Raw genomic sequence first — 21,900 nt, 5'->3', positions numbered from 1 at the left:
AAGGAGTCTGTCTCTGTTGCCAGCGTCTCCGCCGCATTTCCACAGTCTCATGCCCATGCGGGTTAGTTGACTCAAACTGTGGTCGCGACTATTAAAATGCCCGGCCACCGATGATTTATCACCACGATTACGAACAGGAAAAAAGACTCGCGCCCGCAGATCCTAGTGTTTAACATGTTGTTTACGTGGGCATTTTAACCGGTAAGCCACGGACTTAGAGTCACGTGTCGACGCCGGGGCCTCGGACGGGTGAACCGGTTACCCTCAATCGTGGAACAACAGCGTATGCAATTAAGACGGGGAGGGTTTTCCACGAGGGGATCTGAGAGAGACAGCGGGTAGGCCTCTCCGGCTTCACTGGGAGATCGTGTAACTTGGAAGACCTCTTATAAAAATATCTAGGCGGAGGCGGACTTGCAATTTGAGGGTCACTTTCCAGTCTGTGCCAATATCTCCTCGCTGCCTGTTTAACGGACGGAGGACTGTAGGTAGACACCGATGCGAGCCCCTGAGGACAGGTATCTATAGGACGACGTTTGAGTAGATCGCTGAACTTGATGCACCTTATTAAGACGCCTATCCAGCATGCTTTTCTTTTCTTTTTGTTTTTAAAACTCCTGGCCCTGTGTTTTACTCTCGCTTAGTCTCCCCTCAACCCTCCGCACTCTTGAGTTGTTTTATTTACTTGTAAACTTTTCATTTCTTCTTTTTTTCCCCCTCTGTGCGTAGGTTTGTGCGTTTATCTCTACTTCTTATTATTCCTTTGTGGTTTTTTTTTTTTTTTTTTGTCTTTCTGCAAATGTATGAGTCCAAGTCCTCTCAAGGCGCCAACCCTGGGAAAGTCAAAATTACAGCTTTAACTGAATAAATAAATAAATAAGTAAATATTTTTTTTACTGGGTTTTTTCCGGAGCTTTCACATCTGTAACTGATCAGTGTGCAGAGCTCGCTCAGTTCTCCTCATGTGACCTAAATGAACCTTGAGTTGAGACAGTTTTAAGACCTTTATTATTTCAAGTTTTATTGCTTTAAATTGTTGCTCCCTTGAAAAAAAAAATAAAACTCGTCCAATGACCATAACCCCCCACACACACACACACACACACACACACACACACCATCACCACCCCCTCCCCACCCACCACCACCACCACAAAAAAACAAAAAACAAAACAAAAAAAAATCACAGTCTTTGTTTTGCACATGCAATTTTCAATGAACGATCACTGGCAGCAATAAGCCGGCGGCGAGTACGTGTCGCTTCCTGTTCCCGCTTCACAATAAAAGCCGTCCCGTGCGTCGCCGGCTGAACGCCGGTAAATGTCGGGCGACGCCAGAGCTCGGAACCGGTGAATTGCAATCACGGAGAATAAAACTGCAACGGCCCCGATCCCCGTGAACCCCGCTCGAACCCCTGACGGAAACCGCCGCGGGCCACATGTCACTGTGCCTGGGCGGCCGCCGCCGCCGCGAACGCTAGGCACAGAGTGTCAATGCACGGAAACATCAAGCCGCATAGCCCCCAGGTCCCCCCTTTCTTTCTGTCTTAGTCCCAGTCGGATTAGCGCAGGCCCCCGGCCACTAATTCCCGGCTCAAACGGGGCCCAGTGCGGTCCGGAGGTCCGGCACAGTGCGCCGGGCTACCCTGGCGTATGGATGTGTGTTTCACCTTGACGGCTTATGTGCAGTTCCGGGCGCCTCCGCTGCGCTTCGGAGCATTTCTGCCCTGACTGTGCTCATGCAGCAGCACGTAGGGATGTGCTGTATCATCCAGGCAGCACGGCAGACGCTCGGTCCCTCAGTAGGAATCCTGCAGCGCCATCATGGCTCTCAACATCCCCGGGGTGAGCGTAATGATGTTCTTCTACCTGCTGGTCCTGGGGATCGGCATCTGGGCTTCCATCAAGTCCAAAAGGGAGGCCAGGAAGGGCCAGGGGGATAAGACGGAGATGGCTCTGCTGGGCAACCGGGGCATCAACCTGGTGGTCGGCATCTTCACCATGACAGGCGAGTAACTGCGCTGGAGGCGCGGGCGACAGAAAGTCATCGTGCGTTTTACGTGTTTTTACGAGCAGATCGTCCGGTATTTCTGTCCGAGCTTTTCCTTTTCCCTTCTCTTCTTTTCTTTTCTCTCTCTCCCTCTTTTTTTTCTTTTTTTTTTTCTGCCTTTCCACGCTATGTCCGCGTGTCCCTGCGCTCTACCGGGCTCGACACCGAATCGATTCCTACCGCCGAGTCCTACATTTTATCTTTTTTTTTTTTTTCTTTCTTCCGCTTCGTGAAACGAAATAAAACAAGAACGCAGCGGAACGGCGGAGGGGCCAGATGTGCCCTTATAGCTCCAGCCCCTCGTTGTGAAGTTGTCGGTCCCGACGTGCCGAATTCGGCGAGGGGAAATAGGAACGGGACCTTCGGCTACCGGCGGTGTTTTCACTGGCCGGTAATAAAAGGCGGGGGGGGCCGGAGGGTCTGGCCGGCAAGTTATTGGGTTTTTTTCAGTGAATGGGGACAGAAAGCTGGAGAAATTCTTAGAAAAAACAGGAAGCCCTGCGAATTAACAGGAACTTAATATGGTTTAAAGTGAGCGGAAACAACGTTAAATACAGGAAGAGCGTCAGAGATTTTTTTTTTTTGAAACATCACGCTTTATCCTCATGCTTTCATATTTTAGGATTATGACTCAGCCCGAATCACTCGTGTCGGCTCACATGACGGAACGAGCGGCAGAACCCCGACGTTCCAGAGGAACTGGCCCCTGAATTTCGAGTCGAGTCCTATTTCCACTGAATTTCCAATTAAAGTTGCAGTAGACAGGTTTGGTGTCTGTCATCGGGTTGCGGACAGGTGCATCCCGGTACTGTCCTCGGCCTGCACGTGAACCTGCGTGCGTGTGTGTGTGTCTTTGTGTGTGTGTGTCTGTGTGTGTGCGTGCGTGCGTGCGTGCGTCTCATACAGCTACATGGGTCGGAGGCGGCTTCATTGTGGGCACAGCGGAGGCAGTCTACAACCCCTCCATGGGACTGATCTGGGCCGTCATGCCAATCGCCGCGACCCTGTGCTTCGTCATTGGTGAGGCTTCCTCTTGACGCACCGGGACGGGGACAGGGACGGGGACGGGGAGAGCCGAGCGCCCCCAGTCTGATAAAGTAAACGCGGTCCCGTGAGGCTTTGATGCTCACCACACACCACACTGGAGGGACAAAAAAAAAGACAGACAAGTCGACTTTGTTATTCTTAGACCCTCATAACGGGGGTGGGGGGGGCGAAACAGTGAAGTTTGTCCTGAGGCGAGACCGCTCTCATCAGGATGGACGGGACTGTGGCCAGCTCAGCACATCTCAGAATCAGCTTGACGGGATCAGCTCTGCACTGTCAGACAGGCTTACGGGATTTCAGCCGCGAGTTTCACAAGTGCGCGCTCCGGAATCTCCCAGACCGCGTTTGCGTCTGGCTCTGGGGTAGTGCTACGTGAACGACACGCCGGTTTCCTTGATAGTCTGTCGCCCGAACCACGGAGGCATTGCTGCTGTTGGAACCACTAGCTCTCGTGTCCCGTAGCTCCCACGTCCCCTTTCTCTGTCAAACGGCTGAAAAGCCTCCTGAGAAACGTGGGGAATCACTTAATGAGGTAGAAACACAGGAGGCGAGAGGCTGCTCTTCCCCAAAGCCTCAAGTTGCAACACATCCTTGTCATTTATCCCCCAAATTGTAGTGAGCATCACGACCTAACGGTGCTGGGAATTTAAACACCTGACAGTGGCTTCTTATTTCTGCAGTGTGCCAAGCATCCAGGTTTTTTTCCCCCTGATGTCTCTTGATGAGTGGAAGCACAACCGGTTACACAACTTCCCTTATGTGTGGAGATTAGCAGGGAAAGCAACATTCCTGTTCCACGTGGTAAAATCACGAGAAAAGAAAGATTTATCCTCTTAAGTCCTGATGAACGTACGCTGACATAAACGGGATTCTCGGCAGTGACAGAATATTTCGCCGTGGTTGTAGATTTTAAATGTTTATCCAATAGCCAGGGTTTTGCACGGTGTTTTATGGTGGGGGGTTTGTGTGTGTGTGTGTGTGTGTGTGTGGGTGGATTTTTATGAAATAAAACATTCATATTAAGGGAAAAAGAGCAGAAGCACTATTTCACAGAACAAATCACATGTATTTCAGCGCTGTGTCTTTTGTTCAGCCTGACATCTGTTATATCTAAATCGAAATAGAAGGGATGCAGCTACTTAAGGGGGAACGTAAGAATAGAACAGAGTATTTAAAGAGTAATAATGATGATAGTAATAAGTCAGTAGCGTATTTTTGTCACCATAGCGTATCGTATCCTACATTGTAATGAAAATGAATACGTTCAGCCAAGAAGCCTTAATCACTCTGTTTCCCTCTTTCATCATTGAGGTGGCCTGTTCTTCGCCGAGCCGATGAGAAACAATAAATACGTGACCATGATGGATCCCTTCCAAATCAAATATGGAAAAGTACCGACGGCTGCTCTATCGCTGGCTTCACTCATATCGGAGATTATGTGGGTGACAGGAACACTCATAGGATTAGGTAAGAATGCTTCTATATGTAACACCTCCAGTGTGAGCGCGCGTGTGTGTGTGTGCTGCATTTGATACTTGCATGTCGGCCCCGGCAGTGGAGCAGCTGTTGATCGCAGCTCTTTACCGGGGTGTTGAGTGAAACACAAGCCTTTTGTTTTCTAATTGTACAGTCGGTCTGAAGTAACTCCATCGAGGGTGATGAATCTGAGACCGCTGCAGTGATATGGAGGCAAAATAAACAAACTTCCGGTGTCTGCAACGAGTCAAACGCTTAGAGATAAATCTCAAATCCACGGTACAGATTCTGAGGCGTTGACCTCAGCGCTAGGTTTGCTTGCAATGACAGAAATCTGCGACGGAAGGTCTCGTCGTGTTGCCCCGACGCATGTGGGCTGCAGAAACGTCGGCCATGTTGGAGCTAATTTAGAAACGCTGCTCCGATGGCATGGTTTGTTCACCAGGGAGCACTGACCAGATTATTTTTCCGAGGTAAAACGTACCACTCAGTACACATCTCGCTCTTAGTTCCTTTGACAACAACCGACGCATTCACGGGATCCTTATCACAAAAGTCTGGGCGAAAAAGTTAAGATTAGATAGACACTGAGAGCTGTGGAAAGGTCAACATCGGGGTTTTACATCCTCGGGTAATCTGAAATGCGTGAGTGCATACAAACACTGTAATGTGTGTTTGTTCAACAGGCGTGACCATGAGCGTGATCCTGGATTTGTCCTACACCGTGAGCATCTGGATCTCTGCCGCTGTGGCCATCACCTACACACTGCTGGGAGGTCTCTACTCCGTGGCCTACACAGACATTATACAGCTCATTCTCATTTTCATTAGCTTGGTGAGTTTACTGCCCCGTCTGCCGCTAAGTTTGCTCCCCTGCCCCCCGAGGTCATCTGTTTAATAAAACAAAGAAAAACTGTTAGGGGCACACATCCACATTTTTTAGAAATAAGCTTATCAGTCAGATGAGAAGATTAGCACCAGTCTCACGTTGGTGTTTGTGTATGTTTGCCTGTCGGCAGTCAGCCTAGCGTCAAACCTAGCTGCTTTCCCCTGCTTCCAGTCTCTACGCCAGGCTACACTAATCTGGGCCGTTGCTCCGGGGTCACTGCACACACACGGGAGGGGTATCAACCCACCTGCCAGCATCATTACCGTGTTGACAGTCTGAAGCGTTGGCGGTTGGTCTGCCGTTGTTTACCGCGGGTCTCTGTTTCCTTCTCAGTGGCTGTGTGTCCCTTTCGCCCTGATGAGCCCGGCCGTGGTGGACATCACGGAGACGGCCTACAACTACACCTTCCAGTCCCCGTGGGTCGGTACTCTGGAGGCAGACAGGGTCTGGAGGTGGATCGATAACTTTCTGCTGCTGGTAAGGATGGAAGGGTTCTCATTTTAAAAAAAACCCTAATACCACAACTAAATTCAAGGTTTGATTAAGGTGAAACTCGTTGAAAGGCACCAACAACAATGTCTCCTGTCTCCCTGACTGTTTTTAAATTCATATCTAACTAGGCTACAGGCATCTGTTTCTTTTTTTTTTTTCCTCCAGATGATATCATCTTTCTTTTCAATAGGCTGTTATCCGTCTTGCACAATGAAATGGACTGCACTGCAGGTGTTACACAAACACGCTCTCTTAGGCTTCGTGTTTGAACAGCACTCGCAGAAATGTGAATGCCTCTAAATGAGCCTGATCGGACTTTCCAAACTAGCCAATGTTTTTTTAACTACAATGACTTGACCTGAGGTGAGCAGTTAGCCATGGTGCATAACTAAAAACTGGTTTAACTCAATCTGCCAATAAACTTGGGGGGGGGTGACGTACTATATTTCCCAGCATGCCTGAGAATCTCCAAAGAATCATCCGTCCATCTGGATCAGAGAATGTTCTGTGTTGCAGGAAAAAAAAAAAAAAGGAAAAAGATTTGTAGCCTGTTTCTCAAACGATGACTCTGTTTCCTAATCCACACAGATGTGGTGACTGGAAGGAAACTATAAACACAGTGAACCTGCCAAATTCGGTGCCGCATCATATTGTTTTTTACCGCACTCCTGTACTTTTTGCAACTCTGACGACATCTTATTATATGGAAATAATCTGAGGAAATAGTAAAGCTGATTTTCATGTGAGACAAGGGACATAAAAAAATCGAAACTGTGTCCTCGTGGATGTACGATGGACCAGATGAATACTTTCTTCATTTGGAACTATTCCTTTTCTGTGATAAAGTTTACCCCAATCCGCCTCCTCCGGTGTCTTTTTTGTCTTACTCGTCGTTCGTCTTCCCAGGGTTTGGGAAACTTGGGTCTTCAGAACTTCCACCAGAGGACGCTGTCCGCCGCCTCCTCGGCTACGGCCAAGATCACCTGCTTCACCGCCGCGTTCATCGTTCCCACCTTGGGCATCCCACCCATACTCCTCGGTGCAGTGGCTGCATCAACAAGTAGGGAATGAACCAAAAGTTTTTTGTCTCATTTTTATCCTATTTTAACTTGACACTTTATATATATTCAATAGTGGAGCTTTAAAGAACTGATGAAAAAGAACTGGGGCAGATTTAACTTGAAATTACTTAAGTTGTTCTTTCTGTCAAACTGCCGTCGTGTTCCTCAGACTGGAATTTGACCTCGTATGGATCTCCGTCCCCGGTTGAACGCGGGGAGACGGGACTCATCCTGCCCATCGTCCTGCAGTACCTCACCCCGACCTACATCTCCATCATCGGTATCGGGGCGGTGGCTGCCGCTGTGATGTCCTCCACTGACTCCGCTTTGCTGTCTGCAGCCTCTATCTTCACCTCCAACATTTATAGGAACATCCTGAGGACGCAGGTGAGGAAGAGGAGGAGAGACGGGAAGTTTGGCCCATCCATTCAGGCATCCCTAGACTCTTTCACATTAAAAGGGACACATCTGACTGAATGTAAATGTAAAAAGTATTGATTTAACTATACGTCACTTAGCTAGAATATTTTCTTTTAAAAAACGGGCCATCGGAAATAAATGGAAAACTCCTGATTCTGATAGTTGTTTCTTGGCTCCCCTCCAGGCATCGGAGCAGGAGATCCAGTGGGTGATCCGGGTCTCGGTGGTGGTGGTGGGCCTGGCCGGCACATCCCTCACCTTCCTGGACAACAGCGTCCTGATGATCTGGATGCTCCGCTCCGACCTCACCTACACCCTCATGCTGCCGCAGCTCGTCTGCGTCCTCTTCTTCAGAGTCTCTAACGGTTACGGGGCCGTTCTGGGCTGTGCGGTGGGCGTGCTGCTGCGGGTACTGTGCGGGGAGCCGCTGCTCGGGATACCGCCTGTCATCAAATTCCCAGGTTGCACTCTGGTAAATGGCGTCTATGTCCAGCAGTCCCCGATCAGAACCATTTGCATGCTGTCTGCTCTGGTGGCCATCTTGTTGTTCTCCTACCTGGCGTCCCTGCTCTTTATCAGAGGCCTGATTCCTGAGAAGTGGGATATTTTTAATGTAAAAGCTCAGTACTCAACACAAACACAAGGTGGTGCCAAATTGGACATCAAGGAGCAGAACTTCAAAGAACAAAATGAGAACAATGAGGTGTGTGAGCCCATGTTAGAATCAACATGTTAAGTAAGAAATCTTATGTGAAATACATTTTTCATCTGTTTGGACAGATGGTCCAAAGAATAAATGTACGTAATGTGTAATGATAGTACGGTATATTTTAATTTTGTATACTTTTATATGCAGCATAAATGGAAAAAAAAGAAAACCTCACACCTATGCTCTTTGTTATAAGAGCTAAGCATGTTCTCTGCAATTTTATGCAGCAGTGATACTTTCCAGCATTGATGGATTACAGTATAAGATAATGGACCTCCTGGGCACAGACACGTAAGAGGCCCCCCCGCACTGAGCCTGGCCACAAAGGCGACGCTCATAGTTGTTTCACGTCTTTTGAGAGACATGGATTGGGATCGTGAGCTAAAGTATAGGAATGAGAGGTCTCTACTTTTGACTGAGCTCTTTGAATTTCCAAAGACAAATATTAATAACTGCCACCTAATTCAGAGACTCTGGCTTAGGAGCCCCTGTGCCTGTGCCTGGTTGGCTTATAAAATAATCCAACCATGCTTTAAAAGTAATTTTATATTTGACTGCAAAACCATTCCTCTTTTGATCGACGTCCTGATTTCATTGCGGCTTCAGCATTTAAAAACAGTGGCTGTAAACGGCAAAATATTGTTAATATAGTTAATTTAAAATAAACCTCCTGTCTTTGCCACGATCATTGTTTTCTTCACACGTGCACATTACGGTTTTATTGTCTCCAGGATTCTTGTTAGGCTGTGTTTGCGTCAAGTGGTCTCTTGCCCTTGAAATACAACACCCGAAACGTGTTACGTCTTTTGAAACCCCTTTTGATGTTTTAAACACTAGGTGGCAGAGATCGATTTAAGACGCTTTCTCGCTTTAACACTCGTTATTAATGTGCTATGTAAAACATCACCGACCAAATGTCATAAATATAACTGGAAGTTCTGGTATTTTACAACCCTGAACAGCATTTCGGGACCCAGGAACACAATCGGGATCAATATCGAGAACGATGTTGATTAGGCCGAGTAGCACTGAAGAGCCCCCCACTGCTCTCCTTAATGTCAATTCAACAGGAATCGTGTGGAACACGGGGACTTACAGGGGACTACTTCCTGTAAGAGGCTCGTGCTCCTATCGCCGATCGACGTCATTCTTACTGCACTCGGCCTCTCCCCAAATCGCTGCGCCGGCGATAATGAGTAAAATATTGATGGCAGATAAAAATATGAGGACAAGACCTTGGTTAGCAAATACCAGAATTTCCCTTTAAGCACCTGGACGACATTTTAGGTGTGCTGATGCTGCTATTAAGATAGAGAAGACCTTGTTTCCAAAATAAGGTATCCATTTAAAAAAAAAAGAAAAAAAAGCTATGCTCCCTTCTCTATTGACTGCTGGCATAACTAAGCACTTAATGGGTTGATGTTGAATTCTTAACAGAGTCATTTAACAGTCATTTATGTTATAAGAATATCAAAATGTGCATGGATATGTAGCTAATCTCAGATATAATAAGTGTTAGAATTAAATCCTTAATTTGCTTAAGTTCCACAGGACTTGACCTGACTTCATGTGTCCTATGAGCTTGTGATGACACACAAAAATAACCACCCTCTGTTTTATAATTTAACATCGGACTGTGTGGCATGTCGGCTAGCGACAGATGTCTGGACTATCCCTCCCTCCCTCCTTCCTCCCTGATGTCTGCGTCAATCTAAGTCAGCATATCAGTGTGGTATTATATGAGGTGACATCTCGCCCCTGACTTGTCCGCGTGCCAACAGCCCTGGTGGAACAATCATCCCACAGGACACAGTAACACAGACTGAGATAAAGGTCTTCTATAATAAGACTGCACAAAAGGACGCTATTCCGGCTGCTTCCTGTGTCCTTCGTCTCATAGCTGATGCTTAAGTTGGTAACGAGGTTCACGACGCAAAATCTAAGTATGCCGTGACAGGTTAGTGAAGGCGTCGTATTAATATTGGAGTAATAGATCAATTTGCTGATATTTGAGTTGCACACCTCCAAGGTGACGGGTTATGTGACCTTGAACTTAATTTTTTTTTGTTTCTTTGCATGTTAAATTAATTCATGTTTTTGAAAATTGATTTTGGTGAATGCCTTATATGTATCTCATTTTCATGATGGTTGAAATACTTTCATTTCAGGGGATTTTATACCCCGACAAGAAGCCCTGTCAATGTTTTGGCACAACAGTGATCAAATAGAAACACATTAGTGTCAGACAGAGATAGAGAGAGCGACTATCTGAGTACTTTCCTATTAGAGCTTTGAGTCGATGTAGAAAACATAATAGTTTACATCCATTAACATTTCTTAAGTTTTAAGACAGAAGAAACAGTGACATTACAGCTACTAAATGCACAAGTGCTGTGGCTACTGTTGTGTCTGCATTAGGTGCACTGACAAAGAAAGTTTTGTGCATGATGATACACAAAATTTTCTTTTCAAACAGGTGTAAAATCTGTAAAAGTTCCTGCATTTGCTCTCTGAAAGTGATGTTAATAAAGACAAGTGCGCAGAATTTCACTTATAGCAATAAAAAAAAAAATGGTTGTGAAAGGGGATACACTGTCAAAAAAAAAAAGAGTGAAATTATGTGAACATCGTTCGTCAGTAAAAAAAAAAAGGTCACGGTCACAGGTCACAACTTCCATCTTGTAAGTTGTGTAATCTGTCGTGTCACATGTCTCAGGTGCAGGAGGTGTGGGACTGGATGGGGGGTTTGTACAGGCAGTAATCACAGGACGTGGATGTAGTGGCACCTGCTGGCCGACTGGTCGTACAACGGTTTTAACATTTACTGGACACATTCGTCCACTAGAATGAGTTCATGCTGCTACATCTCTTAACATTACATCCAACACAGAGCACAGCACAGCAGCAGCCATGTGTGCACGAAGCACAGTTTTACAAAAATGAAGCGCCATCATGGCCAAGTCGTGAACAACCTACCTGCAAGGGGCAGGGATTCGGCGTCTTGCTCAAGAGCACTTCACCTCGAGCCAGCTGCCCTGCGGCATTGGCCGGTCCTTTCCTTCGTGGATCAAACTGTACTGAAGTTCATTGCTCGGCTCCGCTTCGTCCACTAAAATGGGACAGTACATGTTCAGTAAGGCTGCCGCTAACAATTACTCTCACATTTATTCTACCGACCACTGTTTTTGCTTAACTGATTAAGTTTTTTCATCTAAAAAAATAACAAACATGATATTCAACTTGGAGTTTTCTTTGATTTCTTAGTTTTCTTGCCCAAGTCTGACAAGCAGCCAAAAAATGAGGAAGTATGACAACACTGAAATACTGATCAGCTGAGGATATTTGAAGGTAGAGAAGACCTGATTAATGCAGATGCAACAATTACTTGCAATTTCAGCAACACTGATGACACATCCTCGACTGCACACGAGACATTATTACATCGGTACACAATTTATTACTTTATTAATGATAAAACCATCAGGCTTTGAGGAAAACCGAAAACGGCCACTGGCAGGCGTTTTGACAGATGACAGAAAACATAGCAAATAACTGCAGTGTCCCGTGTTTGTTTCCAGCTGGGGACCTCGTTCTCTCTTTCCCGCCTTTCCTGTCTCTTTACACTGTCGGTCTGTTGCATTGTGGCTAAAAAACTCCAACTGTGACATCACCCACAGGCGCTCTGATTTGTTCTTACAATATTTTAACAATAGGTAACAATCTGTTTCCAGTTTTAAAAAGTGAAAAACACATGAAGTTTATCATGATGGCTCAGTGTTGGTTTTACCTTTTCAAACGACATCAGTGACTCTGACATTCTTAAATAAAGAAACAGTAAAGGTTTGGTTTTCTTAGAACAGCAAAATAAATACAAGCACACAGTTTGTTTGTCTTACACATACACATCCTTCCTACAACATGCAAGTTAACATGGATCCCCGTAAAGACAATATCTCAGTTTTCATTCAGAAATTGTGGCTTGGAGCTCTGCGGGAATTTGTGGTCTGACCTGCAGCTAGATCCTTCTATTGCTGCTTTAGCAGAGTTTTAAAGAAAACAGTACATTAAAAAGCTGTTATTATATATTCCTGCTTTCAATCACTTGTACAGCTGTGTACTTGTTATCCTTGTACAATTATTTTTTGTCCTGTCCTTTTTTTAATGACCTATTATCAGTACAGTGGCTTAGATGGTTTTGAATATCCAGACCACAATAATGCCAGTAGACTGAATCAGCTGCAAAGCAGACCACAAGTCACAGCAGGTACTGATACACAGCAACATTAAAGACTGATAGCACAATGGCTGTTTTGTTTTCCCACTGCTTTATACCATTTAGTGGTTTGAGTCTCAAAAAGAAGAAAGAAGTCACTGAAATTACAGGAATTTAAGCATCGCAGGGTTTGAGGGAGTCGTACATTTACCGGATCAACACTTGAGACTTTTAAAAACTAGGAAATTCAAAAGAGTTTTTGCTCATTTAGGATTAGAATACACAGTAAGAGTAACCTCTGTTTTCAGTCAAAGATGTCCGGATATGTGTGTGTGTGTGTGTGTGTGTGTGTGTGTGTGTGTGTGTGGGGGGGGAACTTCAAAGTGAGTGCTCTAGGCCTGGTGTTTCCATGTGATGAAAGACTTCAATTGTCACATTATTTGACAGACAGATAAGGCATTATACAGACTGCAAACTCCCTTGGGAAGTTGTTGGACCAAACCAAAACGACAACGTAACGAAAAAGCATCTGTAAAATGTCAGATTTTAGATTTTTTCCCCCCATTATTTACGCAGTCCAAGTCCGTTCAGTCAGTTTACCCTGACAGTGTCCTCTCTTCTCCTACAAACCGTTACGGAGGAAGGGGGAGGAATTTCAGTGATGCAGATCATGAGGGCCCTGATGGCGTTTCTGCTGCGGGTTTGATTGTCGGGTCTAGAACGGATCCTTCGTACACGATCTTGTTCCTCATGCCGTCCTGGATTATCCTCTGCTGCACACGAAGCTTAGCGTTGCTCATCCTGCAGTAAAACCTGAGGAGGGAGACACAGAAGGGTTTCTGTTGCAAACGCGAGCAGCTGGAAAGGGCAGTAATAAGTTGGGAGAAAAATTCAGCAAGTATCGGTTGCTGGGTGTTTGTAAAGGATATAAGTTTTCCTTTAGCGGTAGTCATGCCAAAAAGGCAAGAAAGAGCTTATTGTGATCGGAATGTGGAAGATAGACCAGAATATTATGAATTTTTTAATCTGCATAAAAACCTACCAGGACCCGAGCGTGGTGAGCATAAAGCCTGCAAATCCAACGTCAAAAGACCTCTTCACCCGACCTGCGGACAACAGGGAAGACTGCTGCTGAGAGTTCAAGGGCTTTGAATTCATGTCAGAGTTCAAACTCATTTTCCCCACGTGAAACACCTTTTATCTGTCACCGTCGGAAAAGGGAGACATTGGACATTGTTTTATGTTCTTTATAGTCCAAATTAACTTCCGTACAAAAGTTTGTATTTCTCCCTGAAGATAGTTATAGACTGATTTGTTTAAGACATCAAAGATACACTCCTGAAATACAGACCTATGCCAATTTTGAGTTTTTGACTAATTTGTTGTACAACAAAATTATGACAGAATTAAATCATATGACATTCTCTGAGATCCTTTTATTCTCTGCTACATTGAAGTTAATAAAATCCAGGTTGGCCAAAGTATGTACATCCCTTGAGTCATCAGGTTTTATATGGGTCACTGAGGACTAGCTGATCAACGTTTCATTGTTAAGGTGTCATATTGTATTACCATTCAAAATCGTAGTAATTCTGCTTTTCAGCCGACAAAGCTGATAAAGAAGTCAGCAGAGTCTCAGAGGACTGTTTGGTGCAGAGAGGATCCTGATTCAGAAAACCCGAGCACAGTGTTGTGTCTGTTTCAATATGCGTTATCAACTTCCCCTTGGTTTGTTATGGGGCACTGTCCCTGGAGACTAACCTCTCATATACTGGACACGCATGGAGCTGTAGCAGTGCTCAGCCCAAGCATAGTCCAATTCATTTTCTAAACCCAGTCTGGCTGTACAGGTCATTCAAGAATCCATGTGAAAAACTGAACAGGTAAATATTGAGCGCCAAGTTCAAAAAAAAGAAACTGCTCAAAAAACAAAAAAAAAAACTAGCTAAAAGAGCAATGAAAAGACACATGAACACACACACAGTGTTCGGACTCAAAGTAAAACTCACTGGTGGCCAGAAAGTGAAGCAGGCCAGCGGCTAGGGAGCCTCCAGCTCCGTGAAGGATGGCATCTCTGGCACACGGAGTCTTCTGGACATCCAGAATCCCCAGCAGCCTGAAACCCTGAAGGACAGAAAGACATTTGGTTTGACCCAATCATTTCTGATAGGATAGCTCTCACCTTGCTAACGGCGCGCTAGCTTTACTGGTTCACTAATGTTATCGCTCGACGTAGCCACGATAATTAAATCTATTTCGCTCCTATTAACGCGGGACCCAGGTCAATTCTGTTGAAGTTAACGTTAACGTTAGCGTTAGCCGTGCGTTTGTCATTTCTGAATGTTAACACAACTCCGACGGACACACGTTTGTGACATGAGGGCATGAATGCAGTTTTGGCTTTTTAGATTAATCGAGAGTCTCGACGAGGCAAGATAACACTGCTTCCCCGAGAGAAACTGCGAGACCTTTGTGAGCCACGCTAACACTGTCTGAAAGTTACCCGCTGCTGCTGACCTTCTGAAAACCGGAGCCTGGCAAACCTCCTCCATTTAACGTGAGTTTCCTAGCAACCTGGATTTAATTCCGGCTCCCACCTTGCTGTTGCTCTCCTGCTCTTCTCCGGCCATGTCACCGCCGCGTCCGTCTCCTTGTGCGACGCTTACAATCAGTTTACCTTGAGTAAAATGTCATGTAACAACCATTTCCGTAATCAACGCGGGCTCTGCGCTTGCGCCGTACTCACGGAATGGGTCCGTTCGCTTTTAATCGCCGACAAGAAAAGGGGAAACGGTGTTTGCTGCTGTACAGTTCCGACGTACATGGTGAGATTAGGTAAATACTACATGCTTTGCAAACATGTATATATATTTTTTTTTTTTTGGGGGGGGGGTCCAAACTTTTCATCTTTTGGAAAAATAAATCTAAAATAAATGATTAAAAAGAAAAAATGTCATAGGATTAAGTTTCAGAGAAAGCAACATAATATTCTATTATCTTTCCTTTTTCTATTTATTTAGTTTTTTTGTGCATATTTATTTATTATTTATTAGTTGTTTATTTTTAAGGTTAGGTTAATATGTTAGAGCTGCTCTTATTTCCTATTTAGAGATGCAATTTTGTTGAGGAAAAGGAAAAAAAAGAAAGAAAAAGAAATCGAGGTCCCTCTGTAATACATTTAAGTATCAAGTATGCATGTTCTTTGCTAACACGTACATTTTTTTCTCCAAAACGACAACAAATCCTGCAATTTAAGTCTGCATATTTCATATTCACCACAATTTTGTATATACAGTATAACAACATGTAAGCACCCTTCATAATCCTGTGTTTCCGCAGCCGACATTCATACTCCGGGATCTACCAAGTGTCGACACCGGGGTCCAGGCGACACGTGGAAAAAAAAAAGCACTTAGTGAAACCGAAATCCCGCAGGTTGAGTGTCAGAAGTCTGCCCCTTTATCCCAAACAGGCAGACCGAGTCGTGCAGCACTTCATCTTAGCAGGACTTACGCGGCTCCGGGCGACGGGATCACAGTCTAAAATAAACCGCGTCGCTCGGGAGGCCGGCGTGTCACCGTGTCCCCACACGGTGACACGCAGGGGGATTATTTCACCGGCAGCGGCAGATTACTCACCTGACAGGTCTTCGTCCTGGTTACGTGTCGGAAGCGATTTCCAGCCAAAGCACGTCTGACAAATGCAACAATCCGGGCAGGACGACAGGATCAGACGCCGCTTTAAGGTGGAGAATACGAAAAGAGACTAAAATGGTCAAACAGTAAATAGAGCTCCTTACAGCTGTTATAGAAAGTCACCTATTTGAGTTCTACAGCTCCTGAACTATGGTCAATTCAAACGGAAATTCGTCATAAGAACACCGGACAGAGAAGAAGTAGTGACCTGCATAACACGGTTTTTTTCTTTGAGTTTTATTTGTTTTGAATACATTCGGTTTTATGCCACCATCCTCCTTTGGGCCGGTGAGCCGCGTCCTCCGGGGTTCATCCCTTAACCCCGAAATCCGGGTGTAAAACTGGAGTTCCCATACCGGGAGTCGAACCCGGGCCGCCTGGGTGAAAACCAGGAATCCTAACCGCTAGACCATATGGGACCGGCTACCACTTACCCATCAACACGACTTGGTTTTTACAAAGGGGGGAAAATAACTAAATAATAATAAATAAATATAGAATAAATATATTTTATTATTAAATAATAAATAATATAATATATAATATTAATAAATATATATAATTTTACTTCGGTTGACACTCTGCACCGCCACTTTCCAGCGTAAACCTCGGCAGTGACACTGTGTATGAGCAGTGTTTTACCCTTTTGTCCATGAATACACACATTTGCAACCAACCCATGATTAAAAACAAAGATATTATAATAATCGCCTAGTCTCAAGGATGTACTGCTAACAACGACCAGGTAGTGAGGGCGGAAAAAAAAATGGGGCGCATACGCCACCTGGTGGGCGTTCTTTGAGGACAGCAGCTCGCCCCAGCAGCCTCAGTAGAAAACACAGGGAAGGGCCAGCACAGCTTTAACAATAGGGTCATTTCCCAAATGCTTCATATACAAGAAAATCTTAACCCATAGGGCAGGTTACATTCAAATGGGTGCAATAAAACACCGCTTCGCAAAGTGTGAGGCCCAGATGCAAATTGTTTATATTTTAATATTCAGAACAAACATCCCAAATCTGCATTATTTTAGAGATTAATATTTGATACCGTAATAACTCTCTATATAAACTGTCACCCTTTCTTTATGGTGGCTGTGATTCCAGTTGTAAGCCTCAGCGATGACCCAGGAGCTGCCAAGTCCGGCAGATGAGTTCAGAAATCCTCCTCCGTCCTACGAGAACCACCACTGTAACAGGATGTAAACGGGATACGGAGACGGATTAATCCCCTGGATGAATAAAGGTTAAAACTATGCCGTGTTCCCTGCTTTGAACAAAAACAGGTAATCGGGGCTGAAGCAGCGTGACATCCAATATGACCGAGTGTCATCCTGGATACCAGGCCCCTCCGCGCCGTATAAAGACTGGGCAGCACAGCCGGCCTCAGCAGAACCTGCTGCAGACACCGGAGAGGTGAGTCAGGCTCCTCTACACCAACAACCACCAGGCCATTTATTCCGTTTATCTGAAGGCTATTTATTCATTTTATATATATATTTTTAATGTGGATGCAAAGTGCTGCAGAAGAATTTTAGTATATAAAATATTACGTTAAATACCAGGACACCTGAAACCTGTCTTGAATCCGTGCCGGTGCTGGCCTTACCTGTCCCAGACTGCAGAGAGCCATAGCAGCAGTACTGGTGCTTTTCGTTGCACGACTGAAGTCCCGAAATCATGAGTTCAAGTTCGGGAAGAAAGAAAAAAGCATGTATAATTTATGCAGAGCTTCACAATCAAAATCTCAAAAGAGTTAACCTGCTTCATCAAGACTGCGTTGGTTTAGTTTGATCGCATTCTATTGACGATGTAGACGAACAACCCCAGAACTGGGATCGTATTTGGTTTAACTTTTTTCGCCAAATCCCAGTTGGTGCTCAGAGGTACGTGACATTACCTTCTCCTATCAAACCGAACCCGTGAGAAGAGCCCGGGAAAGAAGAAACACAGAAGTCTCTCATGTGAAATAACCAAAACCAGTGTTTTGGGGGCCTTTAGACCCACTAATGGTTAAACTAAGAATCAAAGCAAAGATATCCACCGAATCCAAAACAAACAAACAAAACCAAGTGTAACAATTAAATGGTGATTTTTTTTTTAGTTCGTCATATCCGTACAGTGAAACGTGTCCCTAGATAGAAGAGAATAATGATGGATGTGTATAAGTTAGTAAAATCGTGATACCGCATCGTGCACCTATTGCTCTTAGTCCTCCCTAAGCAACGGAAGACCGGCTGGAAACCCGATCATCATCTCCTGCAGGATGGCGGCTGCGCAGCTCAGCAGAGTGACCATCCCCCTCATGTGGAGTTTGCTTCTGGGAACCTCACCCTCCGTTTGGCCCCTGGCTCCCGCAGGTAAATAAGACAAGGTGACCCTTATAATCATGCTGACCTGAGTTTTTATTTTTCGCGTAGAAAACGAACCTTTTTCTGCAACTCACTCGGAATTTTATTGTTCGAAATCTTCTTACTGGAAATATAGGGGGAAAAAAAAGGCTGGTTTTGACTTCACACGAACATTGAGTAACATTTGACCTCTATCAAGATCTTTTTGACCAATGGGCCTGAGCCATTCTCCTCTTGCATGAAAATCTTTGCTATAATGTTTAATAACAAAGACAAGTCAGCCTCCGATTAAAATAAAGCCACTACTACCTACTATCTACGTCCCATCAGATGTAAGAGAGCGGAGACTTCCTATTCCCTAAATCCTTAAGATCCATCTTTATATTTCTGTTTAGTCATTAAACAGAAGCTTTTAGCAAGTAAAAATGCATAAAACTTTGATAAAATTCACTGAAATATTTCGCCAGATTGCAGTAAAACACGTTCCCTAAATGTGAAATGAATAGCGCTGTCTGACTTATTGGTACATTAGCACATAATACGCATGACTCAATATTCACAAAAGTGGAAGTGACACTTCATACCGCAAAAAAGGAGAAATGTGTTGTGGTCTGATTAAACAGGAAATGTACAAATAAACATTACACATGCAGAAAAAACCTCAGTGAAGCAGTACGAACAAAATTGGCGGCGGCTTATGTGTCAGTAGAAAAGTCTACGTTTGCCGCGTCCTCTGCTGAAAAAAAAAACAAAAACACAGCGAGTCGCAGTAGGTGACACGTTTGACCCAAACTGCCCAAATATTCTCTCGCCAGCGGCCTTCCAGCTGCCGCCCTGCCAGCTCGTCAACCAGACGGTGTCTCTGGAGAAGGAGGGCTGTCCCAAGTGTCACCCGGTGGAAACCACCATCTGCAGTGGTCACTGCATCACCAAGGTATTCTGGGTAATGAATTTAAAAGAGGGAAATGAGAAACGACACGAAATCTTCTTCTTTTTTTTTTTTTTAAAAAGGTCAAGTTGGTGCCATTTTTGCTACGCTGAAGGTCTTGGAGCATTTTGGTGCCTGCTGTTTGGAGACATGGCTGGAGTCTGAAAGGAAATCACATGACGGGCCTCAGCTTTCAGCGGCCACATATTCGATAAAGCAACGTCGCGTTTTCTAAGTCCTCAACTTCAGTTACATCGTTACGGGTGGTCGGGGCGGATTCGAAAGTTTTATTTTCATTTATGTTCTGTTTACATGTCACATTATATGTCAAGTGATAATTCAGATACACATGATGTTGTTCTGGGATGCGACCTGCCAGTCTCCTCTTTTTCTTCCAAATATCAAAGTAAGCTAATGGCCCAATGGACTGATGGTTAACTCGACCCAATAGAACTACGATCGTCTATTAATTCAGTTTATTTGAATACAATCCGGTTCAGCTTTGCAAATCAACTTTGTTGCAAAGGCAATTTAGATGACAAGTTGTAATAGCAACAAAAATAAAAAGCTGTGAGTGTGTTTGATTTTGCTCTAGGAATAATAACAAAGAAGAGATTATAGAATGAAGGCAAAGGCAAAACTAAATGTATATGTGGCACATCGTCTGCGTGGCCTATAAAAAAGGTGAAGTACATTTAGAGAAAGTGCTGACAACATGCTGTTGTTCACATGTTTATCAAGTAAAGTGACAGGATGTTGTGTCTTTGGCAAAATCTCAGTCATGTGAACTGGCTGGTTCTTTGTTTTTTTTCTGGGTCAGTCTAGAGACCCGGCCCGGATGGAGGTTAACATTTTTTGTTATGCCGTTTTCTGCATGCGCAACACTGTCGTGCTTGATTCATTTTTGTCAGCAGATCCCGTGAAAAGACCAGCACCACCAATGTGTGAGTCCATCGCTCTCAGTTGCTGGCTTCCCCTACCATGTCTGCGGCTCTCAGCCCAACGCCCAACGTTCCCTGCTGACGGCGCAAATCTTCTAAAACCGCTCACAAACGCCCTGTTCATTTTTTTTTTTTTTTAAAGAACTCTTACTCATTTCCTAAAACGGCTGATCACTGTAGTTTTTTTCTTTTTTAGCAGACATTACTCAAATGTTACCCGTCTCTTACGTGTATTTTTTAAATGGTCCCAATAACCGAGAATGCAGTTTTTAGCAGAAGTTACTGAAACAGGAGGAAATGGTGCCTTTGTTGGGGACTATTTTCAGCTGTGGATTAATACACAATTTGTGCCCCAGTGACTCTTTGGGGCGGCGGGAAGGTGTACGTGGGATTTGTTCGGTAAAAGCTGCAGTGTGTGTTTACGGTAAGGAACGGACATGTCACCCAGCGCAACGGTGCGGATCATCGACGTGTTTTTGATGAGGGATAAAAGGACTGAGGCCTGGAATTCGCAGACGATACTCGCTAGTAAGATCAGTTCGTTGATGGTTTCGGTCTGAACGTGCGATTGGTCGACGGGGGTTAATCCTCTTGCGAGCAGGAACATACCCAGTGCATTTTATGACGATTTATACAGTAGCTTGCGAAAGAGACTGGAGTCACCAATCACCCTTTGGGGACCCTGAATACCTGGAGCAAATTTCACGGAAATCAGGCACGAGGGGCTGTTACTTGGTCACTACGTGTTGCACAGACAAACCGACAGCCCGACGGTTCCGTCCTTACCCTCTGCGGCCGCACCGAACCGAGGCCAGCCAGCAGGCACACAAGCACTGACACTGGATCAGCTGCGTTGAATTCAGCCGTCATTTATTTCGTGTCTAATGCTGAAAAGCTTTCTTGTGGCCTTTACATTCCCATTTAATCTGGTAGCCAAGATTTGAACTTTCCGTCCAAGGCGGGGCTAATTCCGTGACCGTCTGCATCAGCCCGGCGTCCGGCCACCTATGACGTGTAGGATGACAGTACTGCATTACCTCACCGTGTTATTTTCGCTTCCCTCCAGGACCCCGTCGTCAGGATACCGTTCAGTAATGTGTACCAGCATGTGTGCACGTACCGGGACTCGTACTACAAGACATTTGAACTTCCCGACTGTCCTCCTGGCGTGGACCCGACCGTCAGCTACCCCGTGGCTTTGAGCTGCCACTGCGGCAGGTGTGCGATGGACACGTCTGACTGCACCTTTGAGAGCCTGCAACCCGACTTCTGCTTGAACGACATACCTTTCTACTACTAGTCTGGAGAAACTGCAGGACACACCACATTAAAACACGCAATATACAAAGAGGAACCGTCCTAACTGTTAGCATCAGCTCTAGTAAATAAAGATTGTTACATTTACCCGTGCAAAGAATTGTTTCCATCTCTTGTGCAATTGAATGTGGGGGAATAAAATGATATAAAAACATAAAATCACTTCTCAGAACTTCCCTAAAGCGGAAGAGATTTTACCCACCAGGGTAAATTCATGTACGATCTGACCTGTCTGTGAGAACGTGGTTTGCACGTTCCAGGGAAACAGGGGCGTGAAACTTAACTTTGTTACTGCGGTTAAAAAAAAAACAGA

At 44.9% G+C, this 21,900-nt stretch overlaps 3 protein-coding genes and 1 non-coding gene across 4 annotated transcripts; 2 read left to right on the top strand and 2 right to left on the bottom strand.

Moving 5' to 3' along the window:
- Window positions 1-1,352: 1,352 nt before the first annotated feature.
- On the top strand, window positions 1,353-10,699 carry LOC120796459 (high-affinity choline transporter 1-like). Its single transcript, XM_040139331.1, has 8 exons — window positions 1,353-2,007; window positions 2,956-3,069; window positions 4,408-4,563; window positions 5,259-5,407; window positions 5,795-5,938; window positions 6,860-7,013; window positions 7,184-7,401; window positions 7,619-10,699. Exons 1-8 carry the CDS (start codon window positions 1,824-1,826, stop codon window positions 8,168-8,170), a joined length of 1,671 nt encoding a protein of 556 aa, XP_039995265.1. The 5' UTR covers window positions 1,353-1,823; the 3' UTR covers window positions 8,171-10,699.
- Window positions 10,700-11,580: 881 nt separating this feature from the next.
- LOC120796766 (cytochrome c oxidase assembly protein COX20, mitochondrial) lies at window positions 11,581-15,138 on the bottom strand. Its single transcript, XM_040139820.1, has 4 exons — window positions 14,954-15,138; window positions 14,366-14,480; window positions 13,399-13,462; window positions 11,581-13,169 (listed from the first exon to the last, which is right to left on the bottom strand). The coding sequence occupies exons 1-4, from the start codon at window positions 14,984-14,986 to the stop codon at window positions 13,025-13,027; spliced, it is 357 nt and encodes a 118-aa protein (XP_039995754.1). The 5' UTR covers window positions 14,987-15,138; the 3' UTR covers window positions 11,581-13,024.
- A 1,260-nt stretch (window positions 15,139-16,398) lies between these two features.
- Window positions 16,399-16,470, bottom strand: trnae-uuc. The gene has a single exon. It is a non-coding gene; the product is annotated as a tRNA-Glu (tRNA).
- Window positions 16,471-17,181: 711 nt separating this feature from the next.
- Window positions 17,182-21,641, top strand: lhb (luteinizing hormone subunit beta). Its single transcript, XM_040139821.1, has 4 exons — window positions 17,182-17,466; window positions 18,263-18,410; window positions 19,217-19,335; window positions 21,337-21,641. Exons 2-4 carry the CDS (start codon window positions 18,317-18,319, stop codon window positions 21,568-21,570), a joined length of 447 nt encoding a protein of 148 aa, XP_039995755.1. The 5' UTR covers window positions 17,182-17,466; window positions 18,263-18,316; the 3' UTR covers window positions 21,571-21,641.
- The last annotated feature ends 259 nt before the right edge of the window (window positions 21,642-21,900 follow it).

Source organism: Xiphias gladius, chromosome 11 (assembly GCF_016859285.1).
Source record: "Xiphias gladius isolate SHS-SW01 ecotype Sanya breed wild chromosome 11, ASM1685928v1, whole genome shotgun sequence".
Classification (NCBI taxonomy): Eukaryota; Metazoa; Chordata; class Actinopteri; order Istiophoriformes; family Xiphiidae; genus Xiphias; species Xiphias gladius.
This window is presented reverse-complemented; position numbering and strand designations above follow the sequence as displayed.

Excerpts from the sequence above, each read along its gene's own strand:
- LOC120796459 (XM_040139331.1), top strand. The coding sequence starts at position 1,824 with ATGGCTCTCAACATCCCCGGGGTGAGCGTAATGATGTTCTTCTACCTG. Across the intron at positions 4,564-5,258 it reads AGGAACACTCATAGGATTAG|GCGTGACCATGAGCGTGATC; the intron begins GTAAGAATGCTT and ends TTTGTTCAACAG. Across the intron at positions 5,939-6,859 it reads TCGATAACTTTCTGCTGCTG|GGTTTGGGAAACTTGGGTCT; the intron begins GTAAGGATGGAA and ends TCGTCTTCCCAG.
- LOC120796766 (XM_040139820.1), bottom strand. The coding sequence starts at position 14,986 with ATGGCCGGAGAAGAGCAGGAGAGCAACAGCAAG. Across the intron at positions 13,463-14,365 it reads GCTTCACTTTCTGGCCACCA|GTCGGGTGAAGAGGTCTTTT; the intron begins GTGAGTTTTACT and ends TGTTGTCCGCAG. Across the intron at positions 13,170-13,398 it reads CTCACCACGCTCGGGTCCTG|GTTTTACTGCAGGATGAGCA; the intron begins GTAGGTTTTTAT and ends CTCCCTCCTCAG.
- lhb (XM_040139821.1), top strand. The coding sequence starts at position 18,317 with ATGGCGGCTGCGCAGCTCAGCAGAGTGACCATCCCCCTCATGTGGAGT. Across the intron at positions 18,411-19,216 it reads TTGGCCCCTGGCTCCCGCAG|CGGCCTTCCAGCTGCCGCCC; the intron begins GTAAATAAGACA and ends TTCTCTCGCCAG. Across the intron at positions 19,336-21,336 it reads GTGGTCACTGCATCACCAAG|GACCCCGTCGTCAGGATACC; the intron begins GTATTCTGGGTA and ends GCTTCCCTCCAG.